Consider the following 27,257-nt stretch of genomic DNA (forward strand, 5'->3'; position numbering starts at 1 on the left):
AATGGCACAAGTGGATAAAACAGCACTACGTCACAGGTATCGAACATTGCTTGACTGTGGTTGGAATTACATTGTTCCTGAAATTTAATACATTAGGAGAATATTATTACCAGAAGGCTGAAATGCATGGGGTTTATAACGGTTACATCTATTAAAAAAACATTTTTTTCAATAGCTTTATTTCAAATCCACTGTTGTATGGTACAGAGCTGGGATGCTCAAAACTGTCACTGTCCCAGTATTTAGGGACCCGACTGTATATAACATAACAATTTGACTTTTGGAAATGCCTAGAAAAGACAAAACATCAATTTTTTTATTAGCTGCACCTGTTTAACTAGGATATTAGGTGCTCAAAACAACGTTTAAAAAAAAAAAAAACAGTAATGCCACACATTTTTATGTATAGCCCAGTTTTCCCAATACAGACGCGAATAAATGCCAAAATGTACAATATTTGCCAAAGGCCTAAGATTTTCAATTGCAGATTTTTGGTCATTAGCTTTAAAAGGAGACAATGTCTTCTTAATGGAGACTCACATCCTCATTCTTTCAGCCAGTTGAGCAACTGAGGGGTGTAGTAGGTAATGATAATGTCAGCACCTTAAAAACGGGGGAAAAACAATAAGGCACAACAGTAATAGACAGGAAGAACTGTTATCACACTTAAGCAGTCTTTCAAAAATTGTGGGGCCGTGCGGTAGCAATACAGTAATTGATTTACAACCTTGTACACTTGTGCATCTTAACAGATACAGTGGTACGAAAATGAACCTTTTGGACTTTTTCGCATTTCTGCATAAAATCACCATCAAATGTGATCTGATCTTTGTCAAAATCACACAGATGAAAAAACAGTGTCTGATTCAACTAAAACCAAACATTTATAGGTTTTGATATTTTTATAAGGATATTATTCAAACAATGACGGGGGGGGGGGGGGGGGATTAGTGAGTGAACTATCACATTTAATACTTTGTGGCCCCCTTTTGGCAGCAAAAACTTCAACCAGACGCTTCCTGTAGGTTCAGCTCAATCTGGCACATCGATCTGGGCTAATCTTGGCCCATTCTTCTCTACAAAACTGCTGTTGTTCAGTCAGATTCCTGGGATGTCTGGCATGAATCGCTGTCTTTAAGTCATGTCACAGCATCTCAATGGGGTACAAGTCTGGACTTTGATTTGGCCACTCTAGAACGTGTAATTTTGTTCTTCTGAAACCATTCTGAAGTTTATTTACTTCTGTGTTTTGGATCGTTGTCTTGTTGCAGCATCCATCCTCATTTTAGCTTCAAGTGTCTGACAGACGGCCTCAGGTTTTCCTGCAAAACATCCTGGATAAACTTTAGAGTTCATTCTTCCATTCTTGATTGCAAGTTGTCCAGGCCCTGAGGTAGCAAAACAGTGTCCAAGTGCCTTTTTGAGAAAATTAAATGAGCAACAATGTTTTTTTAGACAGCAGTGGCTTCCTCCGTGGAGTCCTCCCATGAACACCATTCTTGGCCATAGTTTTACATATAGTTGATTTGTGCAGTATTGGACTGTGCCAGTGATTTCTGTAAGTCTTTAGCAGATTCTTTAGGGTTCTTTTTTTTTTTCCTCTCTGAGTAATCTGCGTTGAACTCTTGGCATCATCTTTGGTGGATGGCCACTCCTTGGGAGAGAAGCAACAATGCCAAACTCTCTCCATTTGTAGACAACTTCTCTGACTGTCGATTGATGAACAGCCAGACTTTTATACCCCTTTCCCACTGGCCAAAAAACCCGTGTCAATCCGCTAACAATCGGCTTTTGGTGGCAGTGGGAAAGGTGCAGCGACCCGTGTCAATCGACCCGCCAAGCGACCCGCGTTAAAATCACCTCGGCTCTGCTCGCCATGCAGTGTGAAAGCAAAACCCCGGGTCAACAGTCAACACGCTAATGGTGACGTAGGCTAGTACGTGATGCATCATGACAAAAAACAAAAACCATGTGCTCTAGCCCAGATCCACATACAGCGAACAGTCGGTGTAGCAGCGTTAGCAATAGCCATAACAGATGAAACAAAGGCTCTTCTCCTCCTTCTGTGACGTACACGACTCCTTTCAATTTCAAGCCAAAATTCATGTCGCCTACGTTGCCTCAGCACAAGCAGAGTGTTGATCCTTTGCTGCATTTCGACCATTTTGAGGGCAGTAAAAACCATGAAAACAGAGAACACAAACGGAAATGAGGCTTCTGTGTTGCTTTGCATTGTTTACTTCCTTGAACTGAATGAATTCGGTCGCACTTGTCGAAGCGCATCTTAGCGTGGTGACGTCATGAACCTTACGCACGGATGGGGGGGGGGGGGTTAGACAGGTGAAGAAGAAAAAAAAAAGACGGCTTTTTTTTTGTCCGTGGGAAAGGTGCCAAATGCCAATTGCTAGTGGGTTGCATCGGCTTGGAAAAACGCGCGTTGACCCACTAGTTTCAGTGGGTAAGGGGCATTAGAGATGGTTTTGTATCCTTTCCCAGCTTTATACAAATGAACAATCCTTGATCGCAGGTCTTCAGACAGCTCTTTTGACGAAGCCATGATGCACATCAGACAATGCTTCTCAACAAGACATTTCTTACCAGATGTGTGTCTTATAGTGGGCAGGGCAGCTTTAAACCACTCATCAGTGATTGGGCACACATCTGCATTAAATTGTTTGGTAAAAATTGGTTTCAATTGCTCTTTAAGTCTCCTTAGGCTGAGGGTTCACTTACTTCTTTTTACCCCTTTTGTCATTGTTTGCATGCTATCCTCATTTTCAACTGTGTGATTTTGACAAAGATCAGATTACATTTTATGGTGATTTTAAGCAGAAATGTGAGAAATTCCAAAAGGTTCAGATACTTCTTCTTACCACTCTAATTCCAAATGTCTAAAATATGGAATATTGAACCTAATTCACATATTGTCTGCATGTAAATGCAGCCAACGAGGAGATGAGGAAATACCAATGTGATGTTCCCTTGAAGGGAGGGATATTACACCAAGACTTGGATAAAACTCAAAATGACACTGAAACATTAACTTTTCAGTTGATGCCTTTAGGTGTTCTTGCTCAGTACTTTTATACCTACTGCAATGCAGTAAATGCAATGACTCTGGCTTTAACATCCCACATCCTATGCTCACCTGCTCTGCGGAAACCGGTCATAGCTTCCATCACTGCGGCTTTTAAGTCAAAGGCTCCAGCTTGCGCTCCGTGCCACATCATGGCAAACTCCCCCGACACATTATAAACAGCAAGGGGATGAGTGGGAAACTGAGAGCAAAAAAAAAAAAAAAAAGTTACTACATCTACACATGGCTGAATAACGTGTGATTGTTTTAAATGCTTGACAAAATGGGATTGTTCATTTCTTTAAATGCATACATGATAGGTGCAGTGGTGTAAATTTGGTGTGACAGGTGTGGGAACAAACATTTTGTGAGTGGGGAAGGGAGGTGATAACTTGGACATCGTTTGAATTTGAAGGGTTCCGATTCCACGTTTCGATTCCGGCTCTAAACGATTCTTGATTTAGATTCTTTTAATGGCAGGATACAAAAAATTGCATAATCAATATTAATTTCTTAACTTCTCGATTATTTTTTAAATCATATGAACTTTCAATTTTTAACTTGTATATAAATATCAGTCTTTGAACTTGAATATGATGAAGTTTCTTTCCACAGTGGTGAACTTTCACAAAGATTGTTTATTTTTCAAAAGCTCAGAGAGAAAACATTTACACGTATATACCCTACCCACCGACGTCACAAAACCACGTGCTCGCTGTGTGGTTCCGCCCACTTGTCCGTCATTTTGTCTCTGTATTAGCATTGTTTGCAATTGATCGAGGAATTTAAAATGCATTTCATGGAAGACCCGGTGCTTTCTGATGCCGTAAACTCACTGGATGTGTTGCATAAAAGGCGTTATGTGGAAAAGCTTCGTTCTATACAGTCGCCAGATCCATATTTGATGCCCAAATCGATGTTTTTCGACCCACTGTCTTCGCCCTGTCTGCCTGACATCTGCTACGCTGATATTTACAATTATCTTGTCCACACAAAATCAGCCTATTCCCACGAAAATTTGAAAAACTTCAAGAGCTTGGAGGCTTATAAATACTTCGTTGCTGGTTGGGTGAAACAGGTCCTCGTCCACGAAAATTCGGCAGGAATCTATCTTGTGCTTGGAAAGGTGAGTTACGAAATTTTCAATTCAGAATCTTTTGTTATTGCTAACATCCACTGTCAAGTCTAATGTATTTCATGTCGTTTGTCAATGGAGTTAAGGCTTTTAATGTTTATATGGTTTAGCGATAGCACTCTCACTACATACATACGTGTATGTTGTCGGCGATTAGCCTAGCAATGATCTTAATTGTGGTTATTTGTCAGCCCCGTAGATGAGGCCAGTTTCTTTCACTTGGCACCAGCTAAATATTATTCAAAAAATAACAATGGTGGAAGAAAGGGAAGTCACAAACATCTTGAATTTGAAACTATGTCGTACTACGTCGTATGTTGTCGGCGATTAGCCTCCCAATGATCTTAATTGTGGTTATTTGTCAGCCCCGTAGACGAGGCCAGTTTCTTTCACTTGGTACCAGCTAAATATTATATAAAAAATAACGATGGTGGAAGAAAGGGAAGTCACAAACATCTTGAATTTGAAACTATGTCGTACTACGTCGTATGTTGTTGGCGATTAGCCTCGCAATGATCTTAATTGTGGTTATTTGTCAGCCCAAAACCCTCTAAGTATATCTTAAATGCATCTTACCGGATATAAAATGACTACTACATAGTCTGTGGTGATTTTGTGGTGCCCAGTTTTCACGTCGAATTGCAGCCGTCCATTTTGCTCTCCTCTTTGGATCCCTCGGAATACGGTAAAACTTCAAGTCTCTCCTTCCATCTTCTCTGTTAGTGCAACCAACAGCCACACACACCTTCACCATTTTGATTATTAATGTTAAGGAGCAGAAAAACACGCCGTAAATAGGAGAAATGTACGTAGCCGTAACAGGTTAACACTATGTTTTGACGGACAAGTGGGCGGTACCATTCAGGAGAGTGGAGTTGTGACGTCACATGGGTAGGGTCTATTCTTTTGCCTATGTTTTAGAGCAGACATGTCCAAAGTCCGGCCCGGGGGCCAAATGCGGCCCTTGGTCAAATTTCATCCGGCCCCCAGCCTCTGTCTTAAAATCAATAACGTCTGGCCCACACACTTAAAATTGGTCAGCAGTACTGCTACCAGCATATGAAGTAGCACACTAAATGCTGCTCCTTATTTACCCACTAAAAGGCAGCAGCACTCTAAGCAACATTACCCCGTGTGACCCTTTACTCCCAATTTTCTAATATGGCGACAATCGACAAAAAAAAAAAAGAAAGTTGACTGCGACGGCCGACGATTCAAAGATCAGTGGAAATTGGACTATTTCTTCACTAAAATACGCAAGAACTGTGTCTGCCTCATTTGCAAAGAGACAGTTGCTGTTTTTAAAGAGTTCAATGAGAGGCGATATTACCAAACAAGACACGCTGACATGTATGAGAAGATTACAGGGAAGATGCGTAGCGAGAAATTGAAGCAACTTGAAGCTAGTTTAATTTCATTGCTGCAGTATTTCGCAAGAGCCCGAGAGTCGAAAGAGGACGCCACAAAGGCTAGTTGCGAAATTGTTAACCCTTGAAAAAAAATAATAAAGCAAATGTGACACACGGAATGGCTTGCTAAACATCTGCTTAAATATATTGTTCTACATAAATTAGCCAAGGTAGTCCCCCACATTTTTACCACACCAAATCTGGCCCCCTTTGCAAAAAGTTTGGACACCCCTCCCCTGTTTTACAGTGTCTTATGCTGCAGGCATTTATTGTATTGCATCGTTTGTTTTAGGTGGTATTTCTACAAGTTAGTTAAGAGCCTACATCTTGCAGATGTCAGGTGTGGAGTGTTGTGGCCCGTGTTCTTAAATTGACTACTTTTCAAGTTTGATTTCTTTCTAAACTGATATATTATTCATCCGTCCACAAGATATCATTATTGAAACCAGTGGTGGACTTGGCAATTTTGGGGCCTAAGGCGAACATATCCAGGGGCCCACTTCATGGGTCAGGGGTTGAAAAGGTGAGAAGGGTGTGGAGGAAATATGTTCCGGTACACTAGGGCTGTCCTAAACGACAAATTTTCTCCAGATTATTCAGCCGACTAGCTTTACGATTAGTCGACTAATCTAATAATTTTCTTTTTTTTTTTTTTTTTTTTTACTAATTTAGCAATGAAATTTTTGTTGGCGCTTATTAATTCACAAAACCATTTTGGAACACTTAAATTCTTTATTAAAGTACAAATAATCATGTAAATAACAATAATTAATTACAAATAAACAATGAGGTTAAATGCTGATAGCATTTACTATTGCAAAAGAATGGTAAGTAAACAGATTCAGAACACTGACTTTGCCTTTCCAACATTATTCAAAACAATTCTTTAAAAAAAAAAAATTCTAGCACTATTATTATAGTATACTACTACATACAGTATAATAGTAGTATAACAATTATAATAATTAGTGATGCACGATAATACATTTTTCAACCGATACCGATAACCGATAAATTCCTCCTCATTCCAAACGATAACCGATAATGTCAAGCCGATAATTCTGTTAAAAGATTTATGTAAAATTTTAAAGTATACAAAAAAGAAAATGTTACTGTGAAAAAATATAATTTATTGCTCTTTTTTTCAATATAAAATATGAACAAGTCGTCAATTCAAACATCTTAATAATGACAGATTGTCTGACATTGTGTAATGGTAAACTTTTGGCAACAATTACTTAAAGACTAAATACCTAAGTTGCACAAAAATGCCTTTAAAAGTAAGCCATTCCTAACATATATAACATTAATACACTGCAAAACACACCTCCTTAAAACTAGTCAGTTTAAGTGTAAATCTATTGGCAATAAGTGAAATTATCTGCCATCGCTTCAAGTGTATTTCTCTCAGATTTCTTGCAAGAAAAATAGCTAGCTGAAAATAATCTTAACAGCCTTGTTTTAAGCAATACATTATTATACTTAATCCTGAAAAAAAAAAAAAAAAACTTGGAAGAAGATTTTGAATAATATTTGTGGCTACAGAATATTGATTTAAGAATTTGATTATCTACTGTGACTGTAATTGATCAGAGAAATAAGTTAAATAATTTGAAAAGTGATTGCCAATGTTATATGCTTTGTTGCACACTGTGAAAATGATTAACTCAAAAGAGCGAGATGTCATGTACCCATTCTGCAGCACTTTGTTTACATTTGCGGCTTTCACGACATTTGCTTTACAGCAGCTAAACTGATACACGGCAGTACTATTTGGACGGAGTTGGAGCTCGCATCCGCGTGCGTGTTGTTTTGTGCCTGAGTTTTGTTAAGCTGAAAATAAAGGCAGCGTTTACAAAGTCATCTGACCGCTCGTCATTTTACATACTGAATGCATTATTGGCTGGCTGACTTCGTTTTCTCCATGTTTAAATTATCATCTAACCGCTGTGCCGTCATGATAAGCTTGCTTACTGGACATCACTTTTTCATGAAGAATGGTGGTTGTATAAACTGCATTATTTTTTTATCCAGGGCTTTGGTTCTCGGGTCATTTAGGTAAAAAAAAGGATAGGATACAGGATAATCCGCCCGCCCCAGCCGGTTCGCCGCGGCGTATTCGGGTCCTGGCTCTGCTCGCACGCCGTGTGGGAACGCTCGAGAAACCGGGGTGTTCGCCGGAGGTCCCGAAGCCGGGGAACCGCTCTGCTCGGCCCGCCTACGGCGAGGCGGCGGCGGCCTGCCGGTGTTGTGCCGACACCTGTTCGGCCAGAGCGGCAGGCTCCGTCGGAAGACGGCTACCTGCCGACTATCGGTCTCCAGTCTTGCCGGTGTTTAGCCTTAGATGCGAATTTACCACCCGCCTTGGGCTGCATTCCCAAACAGCCCGACTCTGTATTGTCACAAGCCCTGAAGTTTAACTTTGTTAGTGTTTACAATAGCTTTAGCATTCCCGCTAGCAGCAGCCTCGTATTCATTCCAAAAATCTTTGTGATGCAGTTTTAAATGGCTGCTGGGTTAGTGGTTTTGAATGAGGACGCTTTCTTTCTGCCTCGTGGAACTTCTACGGTACATGTTTCGCAGATGGTGGGAGCGTCGTTTTTTTAGTAACAGCCGCCATAATATTGAACTACTTCTTGTCGTGTAACTCCGCCTCCTCAACCCCTCCTCCCTCAGGGGCTTCAGAGAGGGGAGGGGTTGAGGAGGCGGCGTGCTGAATTCTTCGGTTGCGCACATTTGGAGGCTAAATCAAGTATATAATTACCGGATTGCATTATCGGTTGAATTTTTTTATTATCTGGATTATCTGTGTGACGTCATAATTGCCATTATCGGCCGATAATTATCGGTGACCGATATTATCGTGTATCTTTAATAATAATTATTCATTGCCAATCATATTTGTCATAAAGAGCGTCATTTGAAAGCTATTCTTAGTGTAGAATCTGTATTCTGTAGTATTTACTTAACATATTATATTAATTCTGAAGTATGTGGGATTAACTCCAGAATTCATTATTATTTATATGACGAACATGACGTGGTTTTTTTTTTTGGTTTTTTTTTTTAATGTTCACCGGAGGTAAGCTTTACACTTCGTAAAAAAACATTCTTCGTCATTGCTTGTGGTGTCACTAATAGATTTAGTTTTTTTTTCATTAGCAAATGCTGTTAACCAGCTGTTGAGTGTTATTGTATGACTGATTGGAACTGTACTGCATTGTTTCGCCACAGGGTGTGCTGTCGTGTATTTTATGTTCGGTGTGAAGAAGAAGAAGAAAGTTTAAAGAGGCATTAGCGGCCTGTTCTCAACTTCTCCATCACTGCACTTTGGGTCTCGTGGAGAGCACGTTCGCTCATGTGTTCGAAATAAACGATAGCCGACGTGCAAAGCAGCAAGTGAGCTGTAAAAATAGCAAGCTTAGTGGCGTGAAAAACGCGGGAGCGCTAAGTGAAGCTAACAAACAGCTAAGCGGAGCTAAGCGATGCTAAACGGAGCTAAGCGAAGCTAAACGGCATTAAATGAAGCTAAGCGACTGATACTCGGTCCTTCGTCGTGGAATAGTCCATTGTAGTGTGTGTGGGGGAAAGTGATAATATAAATGCAGCATTCAAATGGCTTTCTTTTTTCACTTGTTATTTGTTTGTTTGGTATGCTGACATTATTATACATGACGAATAGCTGGGGGTGCTGCTGGCTCCGGTGGCCCAAGCCCTTGCTCGTTGGGGCAAGGGCAGCTGGTTGGGGGCCCCCTACTGGTTGGGGGCCTAAGGCAATCGCCCACTTCGCCTGAATAGTATATCCGCCTATGACTGTAACTCTGGAGTCGGCAGTTTTTCTTTGGTTTTGCTATGTGCGCTTGGCTTCCCCTAGTGGTGACCTACTGGAAGCAACAGGCAAAAAGAACATTAGTTGGAAATGAATCCTTGAGGTGTACAGACGTTACACACCTCCTTTACACGACACATCGTTGGGAACCCTTGATAAAACAAAGTCTGCAAGTTTGCACATTTTAACAGTGGGTCTGATATCATTTTGGTGTGTTTACTCCGTTACTTTGATGTCATTTATATGAACCAAAGCAAAACGTTTTTGTGCTAAGCTAAATTAGCAACTTCATTTGATTTGCTCATAACGGAGTTACTCTTCATGTGGCTTCTCCTTCGTGATGTTCGGCAGCTATTTTTTCCGTCGGCGGTCAGCACATCGAAACTTGGAATCGAAATTTTAAAATTCCAACAGTTCTGGGAGAACCGGAGTGTTAGTCCCTGATCCCATCGATGCTCAATACCCAACCCTAGTGATAACACATAATAACAGTTAGTATGTGACAATAGTATGTGTATACATTAGTATACAGTAGTATGTGATGTTGTAACAGTAAAACTGCAAGTGACATGCCCCCCGCCCCGTCCTACATTACACCTACGGGTAATAATGTGAATTTTCAAAACCTACAAATGTTTGCCAGTATGCAAAATAGTGATGCTGTCATCAATAAAACAAACCTTGTCTTTGACTTCTCTCACAACGTCCAAATACGGCAGACCTGGTTTCACCATCAACATATCAGCTCCCTCCTTTACATCTCGTTCCTGAGACACAGAACAGTATTACAAATTTCAGAATCTTACATGTTTAAATAAAATGGACAGATATACACAATTGACAAAAAGCTAGTAATACTTGGCTTTCTGGTTAAACATCAAGGTGAACTGAAATGACCTTGAACCTCATTTTGGGTTCATTTTTTACTGGAAAGCCCAATATCGTTAACGTTTTGTGAGTAGTGCAATTTACCACAGCCCGAATGGCAAGACCTCTTGCTCCAGGAGGAAGTTGGTAGCAGCGCCTGTCCCCAAAAGCTGGCTTGGACTGTGCAGCATCTCTGCATAGACATCACTGGAAGTGTTAATATCAGTGTTGTTTTCGTCAACAATGACAATCACGAAAATATTTCGACGACGAACAATTTTTTCGTGATGGTGACGATAACGTGACGATGACATCCTAAAAATGTGGCTTGGGACACTAGAACATAATGAGACGAATGCCAGTTTTCGTCTGATGAGACGAAAAAGCGACATCGTTTCCGTCATATGTTTACAATGCGTGACATTTTCAGATTGTATGTGTTACTCATGTGTGATGCGCTGCGCCTCTCCCTCTTTACCACAGTTCAAGATGTGTCTTGAGCTAGTTTGTGCTCCATCTTTCTTGTGTGGAAACACTGTAAGATGTTTTCTTATTATCTTGGCAAGACAGATTATACAATGTTGCTTTAGCCCTTAAAGGTTTGTGCTGACTGCTGAGTGATCATCAGACGCTAAATTCAAATCATAGCGTTAGCGTAGCATTCGCATTAGCATTAGCTTTAGAATGGCGAGCGTCTTCTTAAAACACTGGCAAGTCTAAACCATTGCCACTTGGCCTTTCTGGTCAGTTTAAGTTTAGAGGATGTTAAACGCTCGGACGTTTTTTTTACACACAGTTCGTGGCTTCTACACTGCAAAAACACACCTCCTTAAACCTACTTAAATTCCCTTGCTTTCAGTGTAAATTTACTGGGAAAAGGTGAAATGATCTGCCAGTGATTCTGGTAGATTTTACTCGGATTTCTTGAAATAGGAAAAATAGCTAACTGGAAAATAAGCTTAATGGACTAATTTTAAGCAACAAGTTGGTATATTTAAAAGTTTAGTATAGTCAAAAAAAGAAAATTGACAAGATTTAAGAAAAATATCTGATTAAGACATCTTAAATTTGCAGTGTAGGTAGATTTAACTGAAAATAATGTATTACTTTTCCTGCTGAGTGTGTATTATCACAAAGTTAGCGGTCTTTATAGACGCTACAACATGTGCTAGTCGATGTTCATTTTAAAGCAACACTAGGTAACTTTTCAACCTTTATTACATACTTTCATAACATTTGTGATGATATGTTTACTGACAACTACTAGTTGAATGACACTTCTTTTATATCTTGAGGGGGTCTGTATCACTTTCTCCAGCACTATTTAACTTTGAGGAGGGTGGCAGGACGCCTGCCACACAAAAAAACTACAAACGTGCTGACTGCTTTACGGCATACGTAATTTCCCCATACATTAAAGGCAGAGGTTGAGGCGAACGCTTTAACGAGAAATCTGCAAAGATGGCAGAGCAACAAAAGTTTTGTCTGAGGAGGAAAAAAAAGGATAAAAGGACACTCTAGAATCAACACTGGCGGCTTTCACTCGCTGGTGTGACGCCAAAACCAACCCAACTCGTCAGTGCTGACGGGGTTGTGTGGGAAAAGAGGGCAGCCACACGGCTGCTAACTGTCATATGCTATTTTTCAGCCACAACTGGATTCATTACCTCATTACTATTCAACCTTCACACAGCCGCTGAAAACAGAAACGTTGTTAAATCCATCTGCAGGCGACCGGTAGATGAGGATTTTACGACACTATGTGCTGGTCCTCATGGGAAACGCAGTCTTCCTTAAGGCAAAACACTACTGCTTTTGTCCACCGGCATCGCTAATCGACCAAAACTGAAAAGTTACCAAGTGTTGCTTTAAATTGTTGGAAACCTTTATTTTTGGACTAAAACTTTGAACTGGAAATTTACAAATAAAAACATTTTGAGTAACTGTCAACTAAAGCTAGACAAAATTTGCATGAGATTTTGTCGACTAAAACTAGACAAAAACATTTTGAAATGACTAAAATATGTCTAGGACTAAGTATTTTCGTCCAAAAGACTAAGACTAAGTCAAAAATTGAAAGGGCGACCAAAGACAACACTGGTTAATATGCTTTAAATGTCCATGAATGTGTTCACATCCTGTACTTTACTTACCTGAAAGGACCATAATAACATGAGGCAAATTTGGCACTGTAGCTTAGCACTGACACCTGTAGTTAAAAGCAAACCGGATCTTTATTGTTTGAATGAATGTGAAACAGTTTGCAATCGTTTACTTGCCCAACTTACCCTGTTTCCTAAACCATTAGCAAGCAGCGCTTGTTTTATGGCCCCGACTCTGCCATCCATCATATCAGAGGGAGCAATTATATGACAACCTGCAGAAAAACATGATGAATAGATTGTTAATAATTATTGACCACTGAAAAACTATTGTTCTCCCATGATTCCCCAGGTATAGTTTACATTTTGAAATGGTTGTTTATGGAGTTTAATGTTCTATATTCCAATTCGTGCGGTATTGCTTGACTTTTTCGTTTTTAGGTCAAGCTACGAAATTGTTGCTTTAATTACCATGTTTCAAGAATCCCACCGTTTATGCCAGTTTTTGTTTGCACATCGAGTACAAATCTGCTGAGTTCATACAAATAAAAGAGGGCCAGCCAAGCATAGACTTTTAAAAGCCATCAAAAAAAAGAAAACTTTTTACCAGCTTTGGCGTAAGACAGTGCCACTTCTGCCAGTCTCAAACAGCTAGCATCATTGTTAAGAGAACCACCCTCATTCAAGATACCTAGAGAAGAAATTAAAAGATAAGAGAGATTCTCAGACCTAACCCACTGCACACTTAATTGCTGTCGTATGCAGTACCTGCAACATGCCATAAGATATACACTGTTGGCCAAAAGTATTGGCACCCCTGCAATTCTGTCAGATAATGCTCTATTTCTCCCAGAAAATGATTGCAATTACTAATACTTTGGTAGTAATATCTTCATTTATTTTGCTTGCAATGAAAAAACATAAAAGAGACTGATTTTTAAAAAATCATTATCATTTTACACAAAACTCCAAAAATGGGCCGGACAAAAGTATTGGCACCCTTTGAAAAATCATTTGATCCTTCTCTAATTTGTGTAATAAACAGCACCTGTTACTTACCCGTGGCACATAACTGGTGGGGGCAATAACTAAATCCCACTTGCAGCCAGCTAAAATGGATTAAAGTTGACTCAACCTCTGTCCTGTTTCCTTGTATGTACCACATTGAGCATGGAGAAAAGAAAGAAGACCAAAGAACTGTTTGGGGACTTGAGAAGCAAAATTGTTTGGAAGCATGGGCAATCTCAAGGCTACAAGTCCATCTCTAAAGACCTGAATGTTCCTGGGTCTACCGTGCGCAGTGTCATCAATAAGTATAACCCTTTATTGCCAAGAGTAACACATTTGATACACCTAAAATTTCATGATTTTGAGACTAATTCAGAATTTTGACATTTCTTTTTAAAAAAAAAAAAATGATGGATGCAAGTCAACACATGTATCTGCAGGTTCCATGAGAAAAAGAAACAGAATTTAGCAACAGTTATAGATATTAGAGCGCTTATTACACATATTCATTTTGACTTTTTACAAATATGAAAAAAAGGTTTCATTAGGACCTTATTTTTCAAATTTTGGGCTTCTCTGATAATTGCTTCATGTTGCAGGTATTTCAGGAATAAAGCCCACGGCACTGTGGCTAACCTCCCTAGATGTGGACAGAAAAGAAAAATTAACGGGAGATTTCAACAAAAGATTGTGCGGATGCTGGATAAAAAACCTCAACTAACATCCAAACAAGTTCAAGCTGTCCTGCAGTCCGGGGGTACAACAGTGTCAACCTGTACTATCTGTCGGCGTCTGAATGAAAAGGGACTCTATGGTAGGATACCCAGGAAGACCCCACTTCTGACGCAGAGACTTTAAAAAGCCAGGCTGGAGTTGCCAAAACTTACCTGAGAAAGCGGAAAACGTTTTGGAAGAAGAAAAGTAGAGCTTTTTGGGAAAAGGCATCAACATTGAGTTTACAAGAAAAAAATGAGGCCTTCAAAGAAAAGAACACAGTCCCCACAGTCAAACATGGCGGAGGTTCCCAGATGTTTTGGGGTTGCTTTGCTTCCTCTTGCACTAGACTGCTTGACCGTGTGCATGCCATTATGAAGTCTGAAGACTACCAACAAATTTTGCAGCATAATGTAGGGCCAAGTGTGAGAAAGCTGGGTCTCCCTCAAAGGTCATGGGTCTTCCAGCAGGACAATGACCCAAAACACACTTCAAAAAGCACTAGAAAATGGTTTGAGAGAAAGCACTGGAGACTTCTAAATTGGTCAGCAATGAGTCCAGACCTGAGTCCCATAGAACACAGGTGGAGAGATCCTAAAATAGCAGTTTGGAGACGGCACCCTTCAAAGCTCTGAGACCTGGAGCAGTTGGCCAAAGAAGAATGGTCTAAAATTCCAGCAGAGCATTGTAAGAAACTCATTGATTGATACCGGAAGTGATTGTTCGCAGTTATTTTGTCTAAAGGTTGTGCTACCAATTAATAGGCTGAGGGTGCCAATACTTTTGTCCGGCCCGTTTTTGGAGTTTTGTGTAAAACAATTATGATTTTTTTTTTCATTCTCTTGTGTGTTTTTGCATTGCAAGCTAAATAAATGATTATATTACTACCAAAGCATTTGTAACTGCAATCATTTTCTGGGAGAAATCAAGCATTATCTAACAGAATTACAGGGGCGCCAATACTTTTGGCCAGCAGTGTACGCTATATTTCAAACCCAACCAACAAAACAACAAATTTTCCCTTTCTCCCTTTCCCCCCATTGTGGGCCAGATGATCTACACCCATTATGGCATTTGCTTTGAGTATTTTGCCATTATGAGGCTCAAACAAGATGTCTCCCAACTCCTTGTTAGAGAACATCAAGAACAGGTCTTGAAACCTTAAAGTGCCTGTGACACAAAAAAAGCATGTTTATTTCATATTACACACAGTAATTTATGCTCCTGAATGAAATGGACCACTTAGACGTGTGTGGAAGCGATCCATATATTCATTCAATTTTTTGAATCCCGCACTATGAAAATGAGTGACTTGCGGCCAGAGTCTTGTTTGAGGACGATGGCGAATGTGATGTCAGCGGACTGATCATCTTCACAATACAGCCATTACTACAGTATGCAGAAGGACTGTGGATTAATCTGATCTTGCGGATTATTTCAATTATTTTTTTGTATCATGCCAGCTCAACGTGCTGCAGCCTTTTGTTGCTACGCCAGGGAGAGTGGTGTGAGGCTTTTTGGATTTCCAAAAGATGCTGTTCAAAGCGAAGAATTGGCAAAACAAGTCCGACAATCTAGAGACCATTGAACGGATGACGAAGTGAGTAAGCTACGCGTTTTATGTTATGTCAAATTCTGGGATCATGGCAAACATTTTAAAAAGGAGGTGGCTTGCATTTTGTGGGTGACAATGCTCCCTGTCCACCTAGAAGAATCACCCCCGCCGCCGTGCCATGTGTGACATGAGTCGGGTTAGTTTTGTGTGATTTTTCATTTTCGAAAGGCGAGGAAGAGCCTTGAAAGAGCCGCTCGGTTCGGGTTAGCATGTCACCTAGCTCTCACGCCTACTGTTTTGTTTATGCTCTTTCCTTTGTCTCCGAAGCCGGGGCAGGGAAACGACAAAAGCCGGACTAACTCCGGTGGCATAAAATACCGTTCGGGAGGTTTAAGATATTGGCAGTTTGGACCATTATGCAGTAATTTAGCCCTGTCGTACTAAATAAATGAATTTTTAATATTTCATATTCCATTTAGCCCAAGACCGTTATTTATCATGACCATACAATTTATTTAGCAATTGGGAAAAAATACTTAGATAAAAAGAATAATCTGTAAAAATATTGGACAAGAGAAATAAAAACATTGATGACATTTTGCTGCTGTCTGTCGCATTTTCCTCGTTCTGAATCTTCCTCCTCCATTGGACTGAATTCTAAATCAGCTGAAATCGTTACTGTGCCGGCGTCATCACCCAGATGGCGGCGCCAGAGAGCGATAATAACAGGAGTAGCCTAAAGGCAGATTGAAAGACTTATTTCTCATCATCTGTGCTTTGCCAAATTGTTGTATACAGTCGAATAGTCTCAAAATATGATTTGTAATTCACATAACAATGCTATTTAAGATTTTTTTATGGTGTCACAGGCACTTTAAACCTCTAGACATTCGAAAGTGCACTCACTCAAATGTTTAGAGGTCAAATTAGCAAACAGCGAAACGGTTCAGAGTCATCTTGAAATGTACTTAAAACTCAAGTTCTGGCCAATCAAAGTGTATCATATAATAAGACACTGACCACAATGACCGTGTGATGTGTATGGACACAAGCAAACGTCACAAGCCACCAGCAGGTCGGGGAATAAGGATCTGATCTTCTTCACGGCCATCACGGCTGGCGTGTCATCAGTGTCTGCCCCTGACCCTCTTTCATCCTAGTGCACAAAAGAACAGTGTGTCTACATACTTCAGAGCTATATTATCACCCTCAAAATAAATTCAGCTTTATACTAAGGACTTTCACCTTTCCAAATTGTTGACATCAAACTTATGATACTGTGGATATGAGTCTATTTGCAGCTAATTACTTCCAAATACAGTGACACTTTTATTCCCCCCTCCAGCCCTCTTTTTCGATTTACTGTACAAACCTTTGCTATATTTGCAGGGACCCCAAAGACCAGCACACATCTCAAGCCGTTCTCTACAAGTGGCCGCAACATTCCCTCCAGCTTGTTCACCCCGTATCTACAAACGGGAATATGCAAAAGCATACAGAACACAAAATCATGCAACATGATAGGGTAGATTCCTTCTAATAGTGATTTAATCTAAGGCTGCAGCGATCGATTATTTAAGTAATTGATTAATCTAGATATATTTTTGTCCGAATAATCGAGAAACCAGATTAGGAACATTTAATATGTTGCGGAATTAATTTTAGGAAATGTAAAACAAAGGCTTACTAAGACTGCACTTTCAAAAGAGCATGAAATGTGAATACAAAATAAAATCCCCGAGTGTTTTTCAAACTTTCATTTCACAAGCGCTATAAGTGATTTTAAAAATAAATTAAAATACCTGAGCTTAGCTTCAAACGGTCTTAAAAAATTAATAAATGAGGATCGAAATACAACAAAACAACAATTGGCTAACTTGCATAGCAAAGATTCAGTAGCTTAAATGCGATAAAATGCAAACTTTTTTTGACAATGCTCTAAACAAATCGTTCAAATACAATTTCCAACAAAAAACTGTTAAATATACCTCTAAACCACATTACGAATGCATAAACATATTAGCTTAAACAAAAACGTACGTTGTTCTTAACAGGGAGCAGCTGGATCTAGCCATGTTAAAGGAGTTATATCATTCAGATTTGCCACTCGAGTAAGATACAATAACCCATCAATGTATAATGCCACTCTAATTCAACGAATCCTAGAAGCAGCAAAATTTGATTCAAAGCTTTTAAACTCATCAAATTACTAAAGTTAATCGATTAATTGTTGCAGCACCAATTTAATCACTATAAATTGTTACGTATAAAACCAGGAATTAGTGTGCTTCTGTCTGCTTTGATTCAGTTACTTGAAACTATAACTCAACAAATAATAGCTAACAGAGGGGGGTAGAGACGAGTAGCCAAATATTTTACTCAAGTAAGAGTAGCGTTACTTCAAAATAATATTACTCAAGTAAAAGTAGTCGTCCAAAAAATGTACTCAAGTACATATATAAGAAAGTATTTGGTGAAAAGAATACAGTGGTACCTCGACACACGATCTTTTCGGCATCCGACGTAAAATTTGACTCGCCATTTGTTTCTACATCCGACGAAATGCTCGAAATTCAACGATTTATGAAAGTGCCGCAATTTCATTGTTTTCCCGCAAGACGGACACACGGCGGATTTACTTATGAGAGAATTCAACATGGGTTCCAAGAATGTTAAAGCAGGTGGTAAAAAAAAAAAAAATGATGAGGCTTACCATTGAAATGAAGTTGGAAATGATAGAAAAATATGATCATGGGGTGCGCATCTGTTAACTGCTTGACAATACTCCTCTGACCTCAGCTCCCCGGTCTTTATATGTTAAGGTGACAATTATTATTGAGGTACCAATGCCAAAGAGATCGCCAGCTTTGTCAGCTTTTTAAATCATTTATGTCAGAACTTGTGCAACACAACACGTCAACTGTACGCCTCAGTTGACACCAGCAACAAAATGACGTTAAATGAGAAAGTAAAATGTCAATTGCACTCACTCTGTCGTCAGCCATGCGGTGCGTTCAGGTACACCACGCAAAATACATCCACCACATTAGAACCCGATTTCTTACATTATTACAGGTGTTATTATTATTATTATTATTGTTATTATTATATTATTCCGATTTTTATTCATAATTCATTTGTTTTGCTCTTTGTAATTGCAATAGTAATAGCAGTATTTATTAAGGATTTAACGTAGGTTTTCGGGCTGTGGAACAAATTAATGGAATTATAATGTATTCTTATGGGAAAATCGTGCTCGATACACGACCATTTCACCTTACAAACAAGGTCCTGGAACGAATTAACTTCAGAGGTTACAGAAGTAACACTGTACACAAGTAATGAGTAACATTGTGAGTAACTGCTTATATTTTTGTTGGATCTTTTTTTAAACACTGGTAAGTTTTTTTCTGATCACAAAGTTATCTATATGAACTGTTGGTATAATGATACTGCACAATAACCCATTACTTAACCACATTAAGCCAAAGAAATACAAAAAAAAAATCATTGAATTCCGACGAGAGAAAAAAAAATTACACAATGAAGCATTACTCGTCCAAAGAGCATGACTGCCCTCTGGTGGAAAAAATAGTTCCTAGTTTGAATAGAGAAGAGTTCCTTCATAACTATTTTGAAATTAAAAGGATTATATCTTCGGTTTTCCGTGGTAAATCGGTGCTAAATAAAAACTGGGAGAGAGGTTAAAATCCACACTTTCGAGTCATGTTGAGGGTAGCGCTTTTTATCAAATAATTCATTTTTTACGGTGCTTTAAAGACACCACATGATTGAACAGGCTCACGTGAAGACAAAACGGCAAGCTTGCATCTGATTGGTATAATGGAGTAATGAGATTATTGTTGTGATGCCTCATTGGCGAAATCGGTACAGCTACTCCGGTAATACACCAGGCACGTCTCTACTCTTGGCATCGCTGAGAGAGAAAAAAAACTAATATGTAGAATAAAGAGGAAAAATGTAACGGCTCTTGTGTAGCCCAAAGTAGCGGAGTAAGAGTAGCGTTTTTTCTTCACAAATCTACTCAAAATGTATAGCTTAGTAAAACTACTCTTAGAAGTACATTTTTCTCAAAAAGTTACTGAAGTAAATGTAACAGAGTACATGGAACGTGTTACTACCCACCTCTGATCGTTAATAATACCTAATGCATATGGATACATATTTGACTTTTTCCACAATCAATTGGCAAAGATTTGCAACACACTACTTCGGATTGAGTAAAGCAGAGCATGATGGTTGCAACCACTTACTGTACTCTACCAATTCTCCATTGTTTTAAGATAGGCGCACACAAAAATCAAATTCACATAACCCAATTTTTATCAGTCAAATAATCGGTTTAATTCATTATGATCCCCACCTGTAATTTAAGTGCAATTACAGCATTCTGACCTATGCAAACAGACCAAATTTATGGATCGGTAAAACTATTTTATGTACTGTGATATAGTTAAGCTACACTGATGTGAATTTTACCGCCATGTTTCAAAACTGCAATTTAACCACTTTGTGTCTAACACATGCTCATCTTATCTATGTCCAGAAACAGTACTTGGTACTCGATCCACCCTGACACAAGCCCCACCCCCCATCTTTTTTATTTATCTTAGGACTACACCCTCCAAAACAGTTGCCATTTTTGTGCAAATGCTGTCCTTATATGTATGTATGGATAGAAAATGCAATTCTGTGAGACAATAAATACTTGGATCTGGATGTTTTTACAAGTTCCTTACCTGGCTTGTCCAGGCAGGCTACCAATGGGTTCAACTGCATCAGCACTGTCTCTAACGGAGTGAAAAGAGACAAAGTAAGAACGAGACATACTTTAGAATTACCGTACAGTGCAAATGTCACCTACAGAAATGAAATATCATGTTAAGGGAAAAAATAGTCACTTACGTAATGAAAATTGGGTAGATTAAGTTTTCAGGTCTTATATTTGTAGCACATGTCTGCCAGTATCTGAGTGTTGGGTGGAAGTAGCCACTATGAATGATAGACTGTGCTGGCGTCTGCATCTTGACCCTGAGACAGACAATTCATTAATAGGGACAGAGCAAAGAAGAAAAAAAAATGTCAAAATTAGTTGATTTTGTCCTTTAGCAAAGAATGTGTGATGCTTTTTCAAACAACGGCTTACATACAGATCAGAAGATATTTACTTCAATTGTATTTTATTAAACTTTTCACGTTGTTTGTGTGACTATTAGTTATATATAACTTTTTATTAATATTATTGAGATGAAGACAGACATGTTTATGTCACAAACATCTGTTTTGATTAATGCTTCAAAATATTTTAATTTAATGTGCATTTACTGTTGCTAGAAAAAAAGACAACTTATTTGTTAAAACGTAATAACAATAAAAGAAAATCAATTTTAAATTAAGATATGAAGGTGCAAAAACTCTAAACATGCGCTTTCACAAACGCAGGTTTGCACAAGTGCACTTGTTTTGACGTTTTGTGCAGTTTAATGACGTTGCAAAACAGCGGGAAATCACTCACTTGAGTTGTCATATCAGCCAGGCAAAAATGTTTGGACATATGCAATATAACGGAGACGTCGACAAAACAACTATTCCCATTAAAACACTCGTAAATCAAAATAAAACTGTACTTACCTGTAGGGAGTCGTAAGTAGACAGTTTCCAAGTGGATGACACTTTCAGCGAGGTGACCGCCGGTTGTTTCTTCTTTAGCCTCTAATCACACTGTCAAAGCTTCACAAAATATTGCTATCGCCTCCTAGCGACGAGGTGGAGCGAAAAACTAACACATTAGTTACCACTGATTGTTAAATTGTGATGCGTATTGAATTTTAAATTTGATAAAATTTAAACACAAAGTATCTTATTGCAATAATTATATTAGTGAAAAATAAGGAGGTTGTTTTTAATATACGGACACCAAGCATTATGTAGTCTTTTCGGCCACCATACTCGAGACTGGAATTCTCGCGATACATTCACAACGGTGCACTGAAGATGGCAGCGCTAATGGCTTGTTAGCATTGTGCAATGTTGCTTTCCCTATTGCGCTATATGGAAGAGAAAGTACTCAACTCATATTAAGGTGCGGTAATGTGAGTCACACAACTACATTTCCATACATGTCAGCTTATTGAGTCGTTTAAAATTGTATCATTTTTGGTATTGTGTGGTTAGCTTAAGTTGGCTAGCAAGCTACGAGTTGGCTTCAATGTTAAGATATCGACGTAGGGGATAAGTCAGTTTTTGCAGTGCAGTTTTTTACAATAACTAATCTAGCCAATTTATAAAATGTCTTATTAAAATGTTTATGTTCGCGCAAATGTCGGTTTTGTTTGTCTTAAGGGTGCCGCGGGTCCTTTAAAAGTTTTAAATTTAAAATCCCGATTATCGAGGTATTAAAATATCCTAAAATAAATGGAAAATTGTTGTAGGTATTAATTTCCAGAAGATTTATTTAATGCCTGGTTTGCCACCAAAATCTTTCATTAGAATTAGGGCTGCAGCTATCGAATATTTTAGTAATCGAGTAATCGACTGAAAATTCTATCGATTAATCGAGTAATCGGATAAAACAAATATATTTTTAGGTGAAGAGCAATTATAGATATACATGAGAAAACAAAACATTTTATCATTTTCAGTCAATCAATGTCTTTATTTTTTATGTATATTGTTGAAAACAGCCAACAATTGCATCTCAGATGTAACTAGAATTAAAAAAAAAAAAAAAAAGACAAATTCACTGCTTTCACTCAAAAAACCTTTAGATTAATATACATATATATATATATATATATATATATATATATATATATATATATATATATATATATATATATATACACACACACCTAAAAATGCCTTTACGCTTGATAACACACATCACTTAAAAGTTAGGATTTTCCCCCACGTTTTTCAATTGAATTTCTATTTGTGTCAAGCCATTTTTAAGTTCTAGTTAAGTTTTAAGTTAGTCTAAACTAAGTCCTTATAGGATTTTGAGTTTTTGCACTGTTCAAAATAAATGTATGATACAGGCTGTATTGGAGCACATTAGGGACTAGTGCTACTTGGTGTTTTATCCAGCAATGACTACTGAGCTAAAATTGATAGTTAGCATTATTGAGTTTTTATTTGACACCCTCATCACTCCACAACGCTATGTTATGTTAAAGCATGTATGTAAGACACGTTAGCCACGCATCGAAAGTGGTCTTAATTAATTGAAACCTAGCCCTCCGCAGGGCTAACGTAAGATGAGCTAGTAGAGACAGTAATGTTAATCTTATATATTAGCGCTTAGCGCTCTTTATTAGCGCTTGGCGCTCTACTGCTTTAAGATGGCGGCTGTTTGCTAACGCTGCCCAGACGCGGCCTAGTCTGTCATTTTGCATCTAGTTCAACATACATGTGATCTCTATGAGACTCCTCAGACCCTAGCTGCAACTAACGTAGCATGTGCGGGCTAGTATTTAGCAACGTCGGCGTCGTTTGTAGCGGTTGTCGGCTGCAGTAAGTTTTTTTTTTTTTGCTTCTTCCTCTATGCACGTGACATCAGCGCGTTGTCCCGCATTAAAAGTAGTCCGAGAAAAACGTGATGCTTACAGCTGTCAAAATAAACGATTACTCGAGGTGAATAAAATTACTCGGATCAGTTTTTAAACTCGAGTTACTCGAGTTGCTCGAGTATTCGTTTCAGCTCTAATTAGAATAGTGTTAGTTCACCGGCTACCATTTACGGCGCTAGACATCAGTTTGACTGGACTGGACGTCGAGCGCCGTCAATAGCAGTGAAACAAGAACATTCACCGCCAGTCGTTTGTGGTCATTTACAGGTCACTACATGTTGATTCAGACTCACTGCCTATTCATTACGTGACATTCGTGGGTCACTTCCTTTTTCGGCAACCCAAAACCAACAGGACTGTGAATGCCCCAAAATTAGGGGTGTGACAAAATATCGAAACAGTGATATATCGTGATACTTTGCATCGCACAAGGTTATCGATATGCACTTGCCAAGGATCGAGATATCGTTTTAAAAAGGTTTCAATGTTTTAAAAAGGAACCAACAAGTAGCTATCAAAATCTTCCACCATTATAGTGTCTCAGTTAACTCTATGGCTGCCATTGACGGCGCACGACGCCCGCCCAATCCATGAAGACCGGGAAGTGCAAATGAACGTTCATTCGTTCGAAACCAGAGCATTCCCTGTCACTTTCGATTTTCGGGGCACTCACAGGTCACTTTCTGTTCATTTAAGGGCATTTACAGGTCACTCCCTGTTGAGTTTGAGTCACTGCTTTTTCATACCGGGGTCACTTCATCTTCCTTAACCCCAAATCAATAGCAAATAACCACTAAAATGCCCCAAAATCAACAGGAAGTGACCTTGAAATGTCCCAAAATGTTTCCTGGCACTGGCTGCCACTGATGGCCATTGAAGTGGGAGGGGCCTGTTTGACGTGAGAGGGGTTCATTCGCTGCCACCCTCCCAGCTCAAATGGACTAGACTTCTACTCGTGATAAACTTACAGCCAAAGGATGAAGATGCAGTGGTATGAAAAAGTATCTGAAATGTGAAAACCTATAAATGTTTGGGTGGTTTTAGTTAAGCAGACACTGTTTTTTTCATGTGTGTGATTTTGACAAAGATCAGATCACATTTGAAGGTGATTTTATGCAGAAATGTGAGAAATTCCAAAAGGTTCAGATACTTTTTCATACCACTGTATTTGAAGTTAGAGGGCTGGATCCCTCCCACTTCAAACACTGGACATCTACTAGTGATATTCATTATTATTCACAGCAGATGAATGAAAAGGTTTTTGTTTTTTAGTTGCAGTGTTGTTTTCGTCAACGGTGACTATAACGACGAGACGATAACGAGCTAAAAATTTGTCTTGGGAGACTAAAACATAACAAAACGAATGCCAATTTTCGTCTGACGAGAACGAGACAAAAATGCCCATAGTTTCTGTCACATGTTCACAATGTGTGACATTTGATGTGTCGTTAGCCTGCACCGTAGCAGGTTCTAGTAACTCGTAGCGTTAGCATAGCATTAACGTTAGCGTTAGGCTATTGTTAATGGCAAGTGTCCTCTTAAACTCTCGGACAACTTTTTATACATGCAGTTCGTGGCATCCAGGTGGGTATAATTGAAAGTAATGTACTGTTTTCCTGCTGAGTGTGTATTATCATGTGATAGATTTGTAGATGCTTGTAGATGATACAATATGTGCTTGTCTGTCAATGTTCTTTTGAATTTTTTAAATTTATTTTTGCAGTGAAACTTTCGAATTTTGGGTTAGGGTCAAAGCTGTCAAGTCACACATGACATAAGAGGACAAAATCACACTTACAGTGAAATAGAATTAGTTTTTTTCCTTCATCGGAAATTATTATGACACGTTTTGGTCTTAAAAGATCTTTTTAAGGTCTTAAAAATGTCTTAAAAAGCATGAAATTAGACTTTTAAAGCAGTGCAAGAAGGGCCTCTGCTTTCCTCTTAATGCGTAATGCCTTTGTTTTCTAGGAATGTTTCCTGATTGGGTAACACTGGGAGCACTTCTGGCATCTGGGTGGATTCAAAGATGTAGCAACTGTGAATTGTCTCCTTCATGATATTCATCAATTCCCCTGACCAGACACAGTTGGCAAGTCAGGTGACATCTCCTTCAGCACTCCATCCCTGGCTGAACATCCAAATTTTTCCACCATGCTGTTCTCGTTGCGTGAACTTGTCCAGTGGCTAGGCTTTGCCACTTTCGAACTCTTCCTCCACTTATTTGCTTTGCTGGTCTTCAGCATGCTAGTTGCCCTGCGAGCAGACATGTTTACCCCAATGTTAAGCTGGTGGCTGGTGTTTGTTCCTCTGTTTGCCGCGGACGGTCTCAGCACCTACTTCACAGCCATAGTATCCATCCGTCTGTACCAGGAGAATGAGAAACGCCTGGCGGTGCTGCGGCTGCTCTGGGTGCTGACGATGCTCAGCCTGAAGCTGGTGTGCGAGGTGCTGCTGTGTCAGAAGCTGGCCGAGCAAGAACAAGCCAGAGACCTTTGGTACGGACTGATCATCTCACCGCTGTTCATCCTTCTGCAATTGCTGATGATTAGAGCATGCCGGGTTAACTGAGAAGGTTGTCGGATCATCTTAAGTGAGAAGAGAGTCTTAAATTTGCCACTGAGAGATTCAACACATAACAATGTTATGTTTTAGTTTCGCTCTTTGGCACCCCTTGTTATTCGTGAACGTACATTAGATACATTATATATCCGTGTTCCATGAATTGCACACTTTTTTTTTTAAATTTGTATCTGTGTTTCTGATTGAACAAAAACATTCAATGGTGGTTTAGATGTTCAACACTTAAAGATGTCTGCTTTATTATGGTGAAATCCGTTCTTCTGTGTTAATGCGGCCTAGAGAAAATGAAAAAAATAGATTTTATTTTACCTTCACATTTAAACATTTCACCATTCCGTGACTTTTTGAGGCTGCACGTCGTGAGAGTCATCGTTGACATCAGTAAGAGGATTTGGGTCAAAATGTTACTCTTCATCGTGCAATCAGAAACAAACTTTGAGCTTAAAAGAAGCATATGTAGGTTTATATCTTTAAATGTACATCTGCACGCTACATAAACATAGAATCGGGAACATGGAAGCAGCAGTTGCACCACGATTGTTATTTGTTTTTGTCAAGGAAATATTAATGTGAGACTGTGGGTATATTCTTACAGAATTGTGCTTGGTGTCTACGATGGTATTTACGCAAATGAAAAGAATGTTTAGGGAGGCAGCTTTGTCTGAAATTGCACTCTTTTCACGGTGTTCACATTTCCTTTTTTTTTTTTTTTTTTTAATTCTTTTGCTGTGTATGTCCTGCATGTATTTAAGACCTTTTTTTGAATTGTTATGTGAACATGTACAGTATGCGCTATGTGACAATTTATTTTTCATCTTTTTCTGTACATAGGTTGTAAATAAAGCTATATTTAAACACCTTTCTAATGTGAGGAATGACAATGTTGCCGACCAGGAGGTGTTGCGTTTTTTAGCCACGGGGAGGCACTATATGCTTCCAGGTGGAAAAACATTGGCAGCAACTCCTGTTGAATCCCTATTTTCTGACATATTCACTATGAAGTTTCCAGGACATTAGTTTAAATCAATATTCCTATAAGCTGTCATTATTAACTTAAATATGATCATGAATGTCTGTTTCGCCACACTTCATAGATGTCGAGAGCCCCTTCCGTACCTCGTTATCAAATCCATCCCGCTTCTTTATATAGAGACCGCCGACATCATTGAAAATCCAGTCCGAGTTTTCCGTCATCAATTTGCAGTAGAGATGGGCGATACCAGTGATTTTGGATTCGATCCGATACCAAGTAATACCAAGGCCAAATATTGCTATCCTGATATCGATGCCGGAAGTTCATGTTTTATATAAGTATATACAAACCTGCAGAGTTCTCAGCCATTCTTATCATATCAAATGATATCTAATGTACAACTACAGCAAGCACTCA

The 27,257-nt window shown here is 39.0% G+C and overlaps 2 protein-coding genes across 2 annotated transcripts; one reads left to right on the top strand and one right to left on the bottom strand.

Moving 5' to 3' along the window:
• Positions 1-21,438, bottom strand: alad (aminolevulinate dehydratase). The gene is made up of 12 exons (XM_057818114.1): positions 21,348-21,438; positions 20,622-20,747; positions 20,456-20,506; positions 17,068-17,164; positions 16,716-16,851; positions 13,026-13,109; positions 12,605-12,693; positions 12,470-12,525; positions 10,422-10,509; positions 10,130-10,216; positions 3,149-3,278; positions 1-603 (listed from the first exon to the last, which is right to left on the bottom strand). Exons 2-12 carry the CDS (start codon positions 20,738-20,740, stop codon positions 545-547), a joined length of 996 nt encoding a protein of 331 aa, XP_057674097.1. The 5' UTR covers positions 20,741-20,747; positions 21,348-21,438; the 3' UTR covers positions 1-544.
• Positions 21,439-21,659: 221 nt separating this feature from the next.
• tmem203 (transmembrane protein 203) lies at positions 21,660-26,740 on the top strand. Its single transcript, XM_057819274.1, has 2 exons — positions 21,660-21,798; positions 25,256-26,740. The coding sequence occupies exon 2, from the start codon at positions 25,439-25,441 to the stop codon at positions 25,853-25,855; it is 417 nt and encodes a 138-aa protein (XP_057675257.1). The 5' UTR covers positions 21,660-21,798; positions 25,256-25,438; the 3' UTR covers positions 25,856-26,740.
• The last annotated feature ends 517 nt before the right edge of the window (positions 26,741-27,257 follow it).

The sequence above is a fragment of the Corythoichthys intestinalis genome, chromosome 17 (assembly GCF_030265065.1).
Source record: "Corythoichthys intestinalis isolate RoL2023-P3 chromosome 17, ASM3026506v1, whole genome shotgun sequence".
NCBI lineage: Eukaryota > Metazoa > Chordata > Actinopteri > Syngnathiformes > Syngnathidae > Corythoichthys > Corythoichthys intestinalis.

Bases quoted from the DNA above. Each gene is read 5' to 3' on its own strand.
- alad (XM_057818114.1), bottom strand. From the start codon at position 20,740: ATGCAGACGCCAGCACAGTCTATCATTCATAGTGGCTACTTCCACCCA. The intron at 13,110-16,715 runs GTCAGTGTCTTA...TTTCTTCTCTAG, and splicing joins CACATCACACGGTCATTGTG to GTATCTTGAATGAGGGTGGT. The intron at 10,217-10,421 runs GTAAATTGCACT...TCTGTGTCTCAG, and splicing joins GTCTTGCCATTCGGGCTGTG to GAACGAGATGTAAAGGAGGG.
- tmem203 (XM_057819274.1), top strand. From the start codon at position 25,439: ATGCTGTTCTCGTTGCGTGAACTTGTCCAGTGGCTAGGCTTTGCCACT.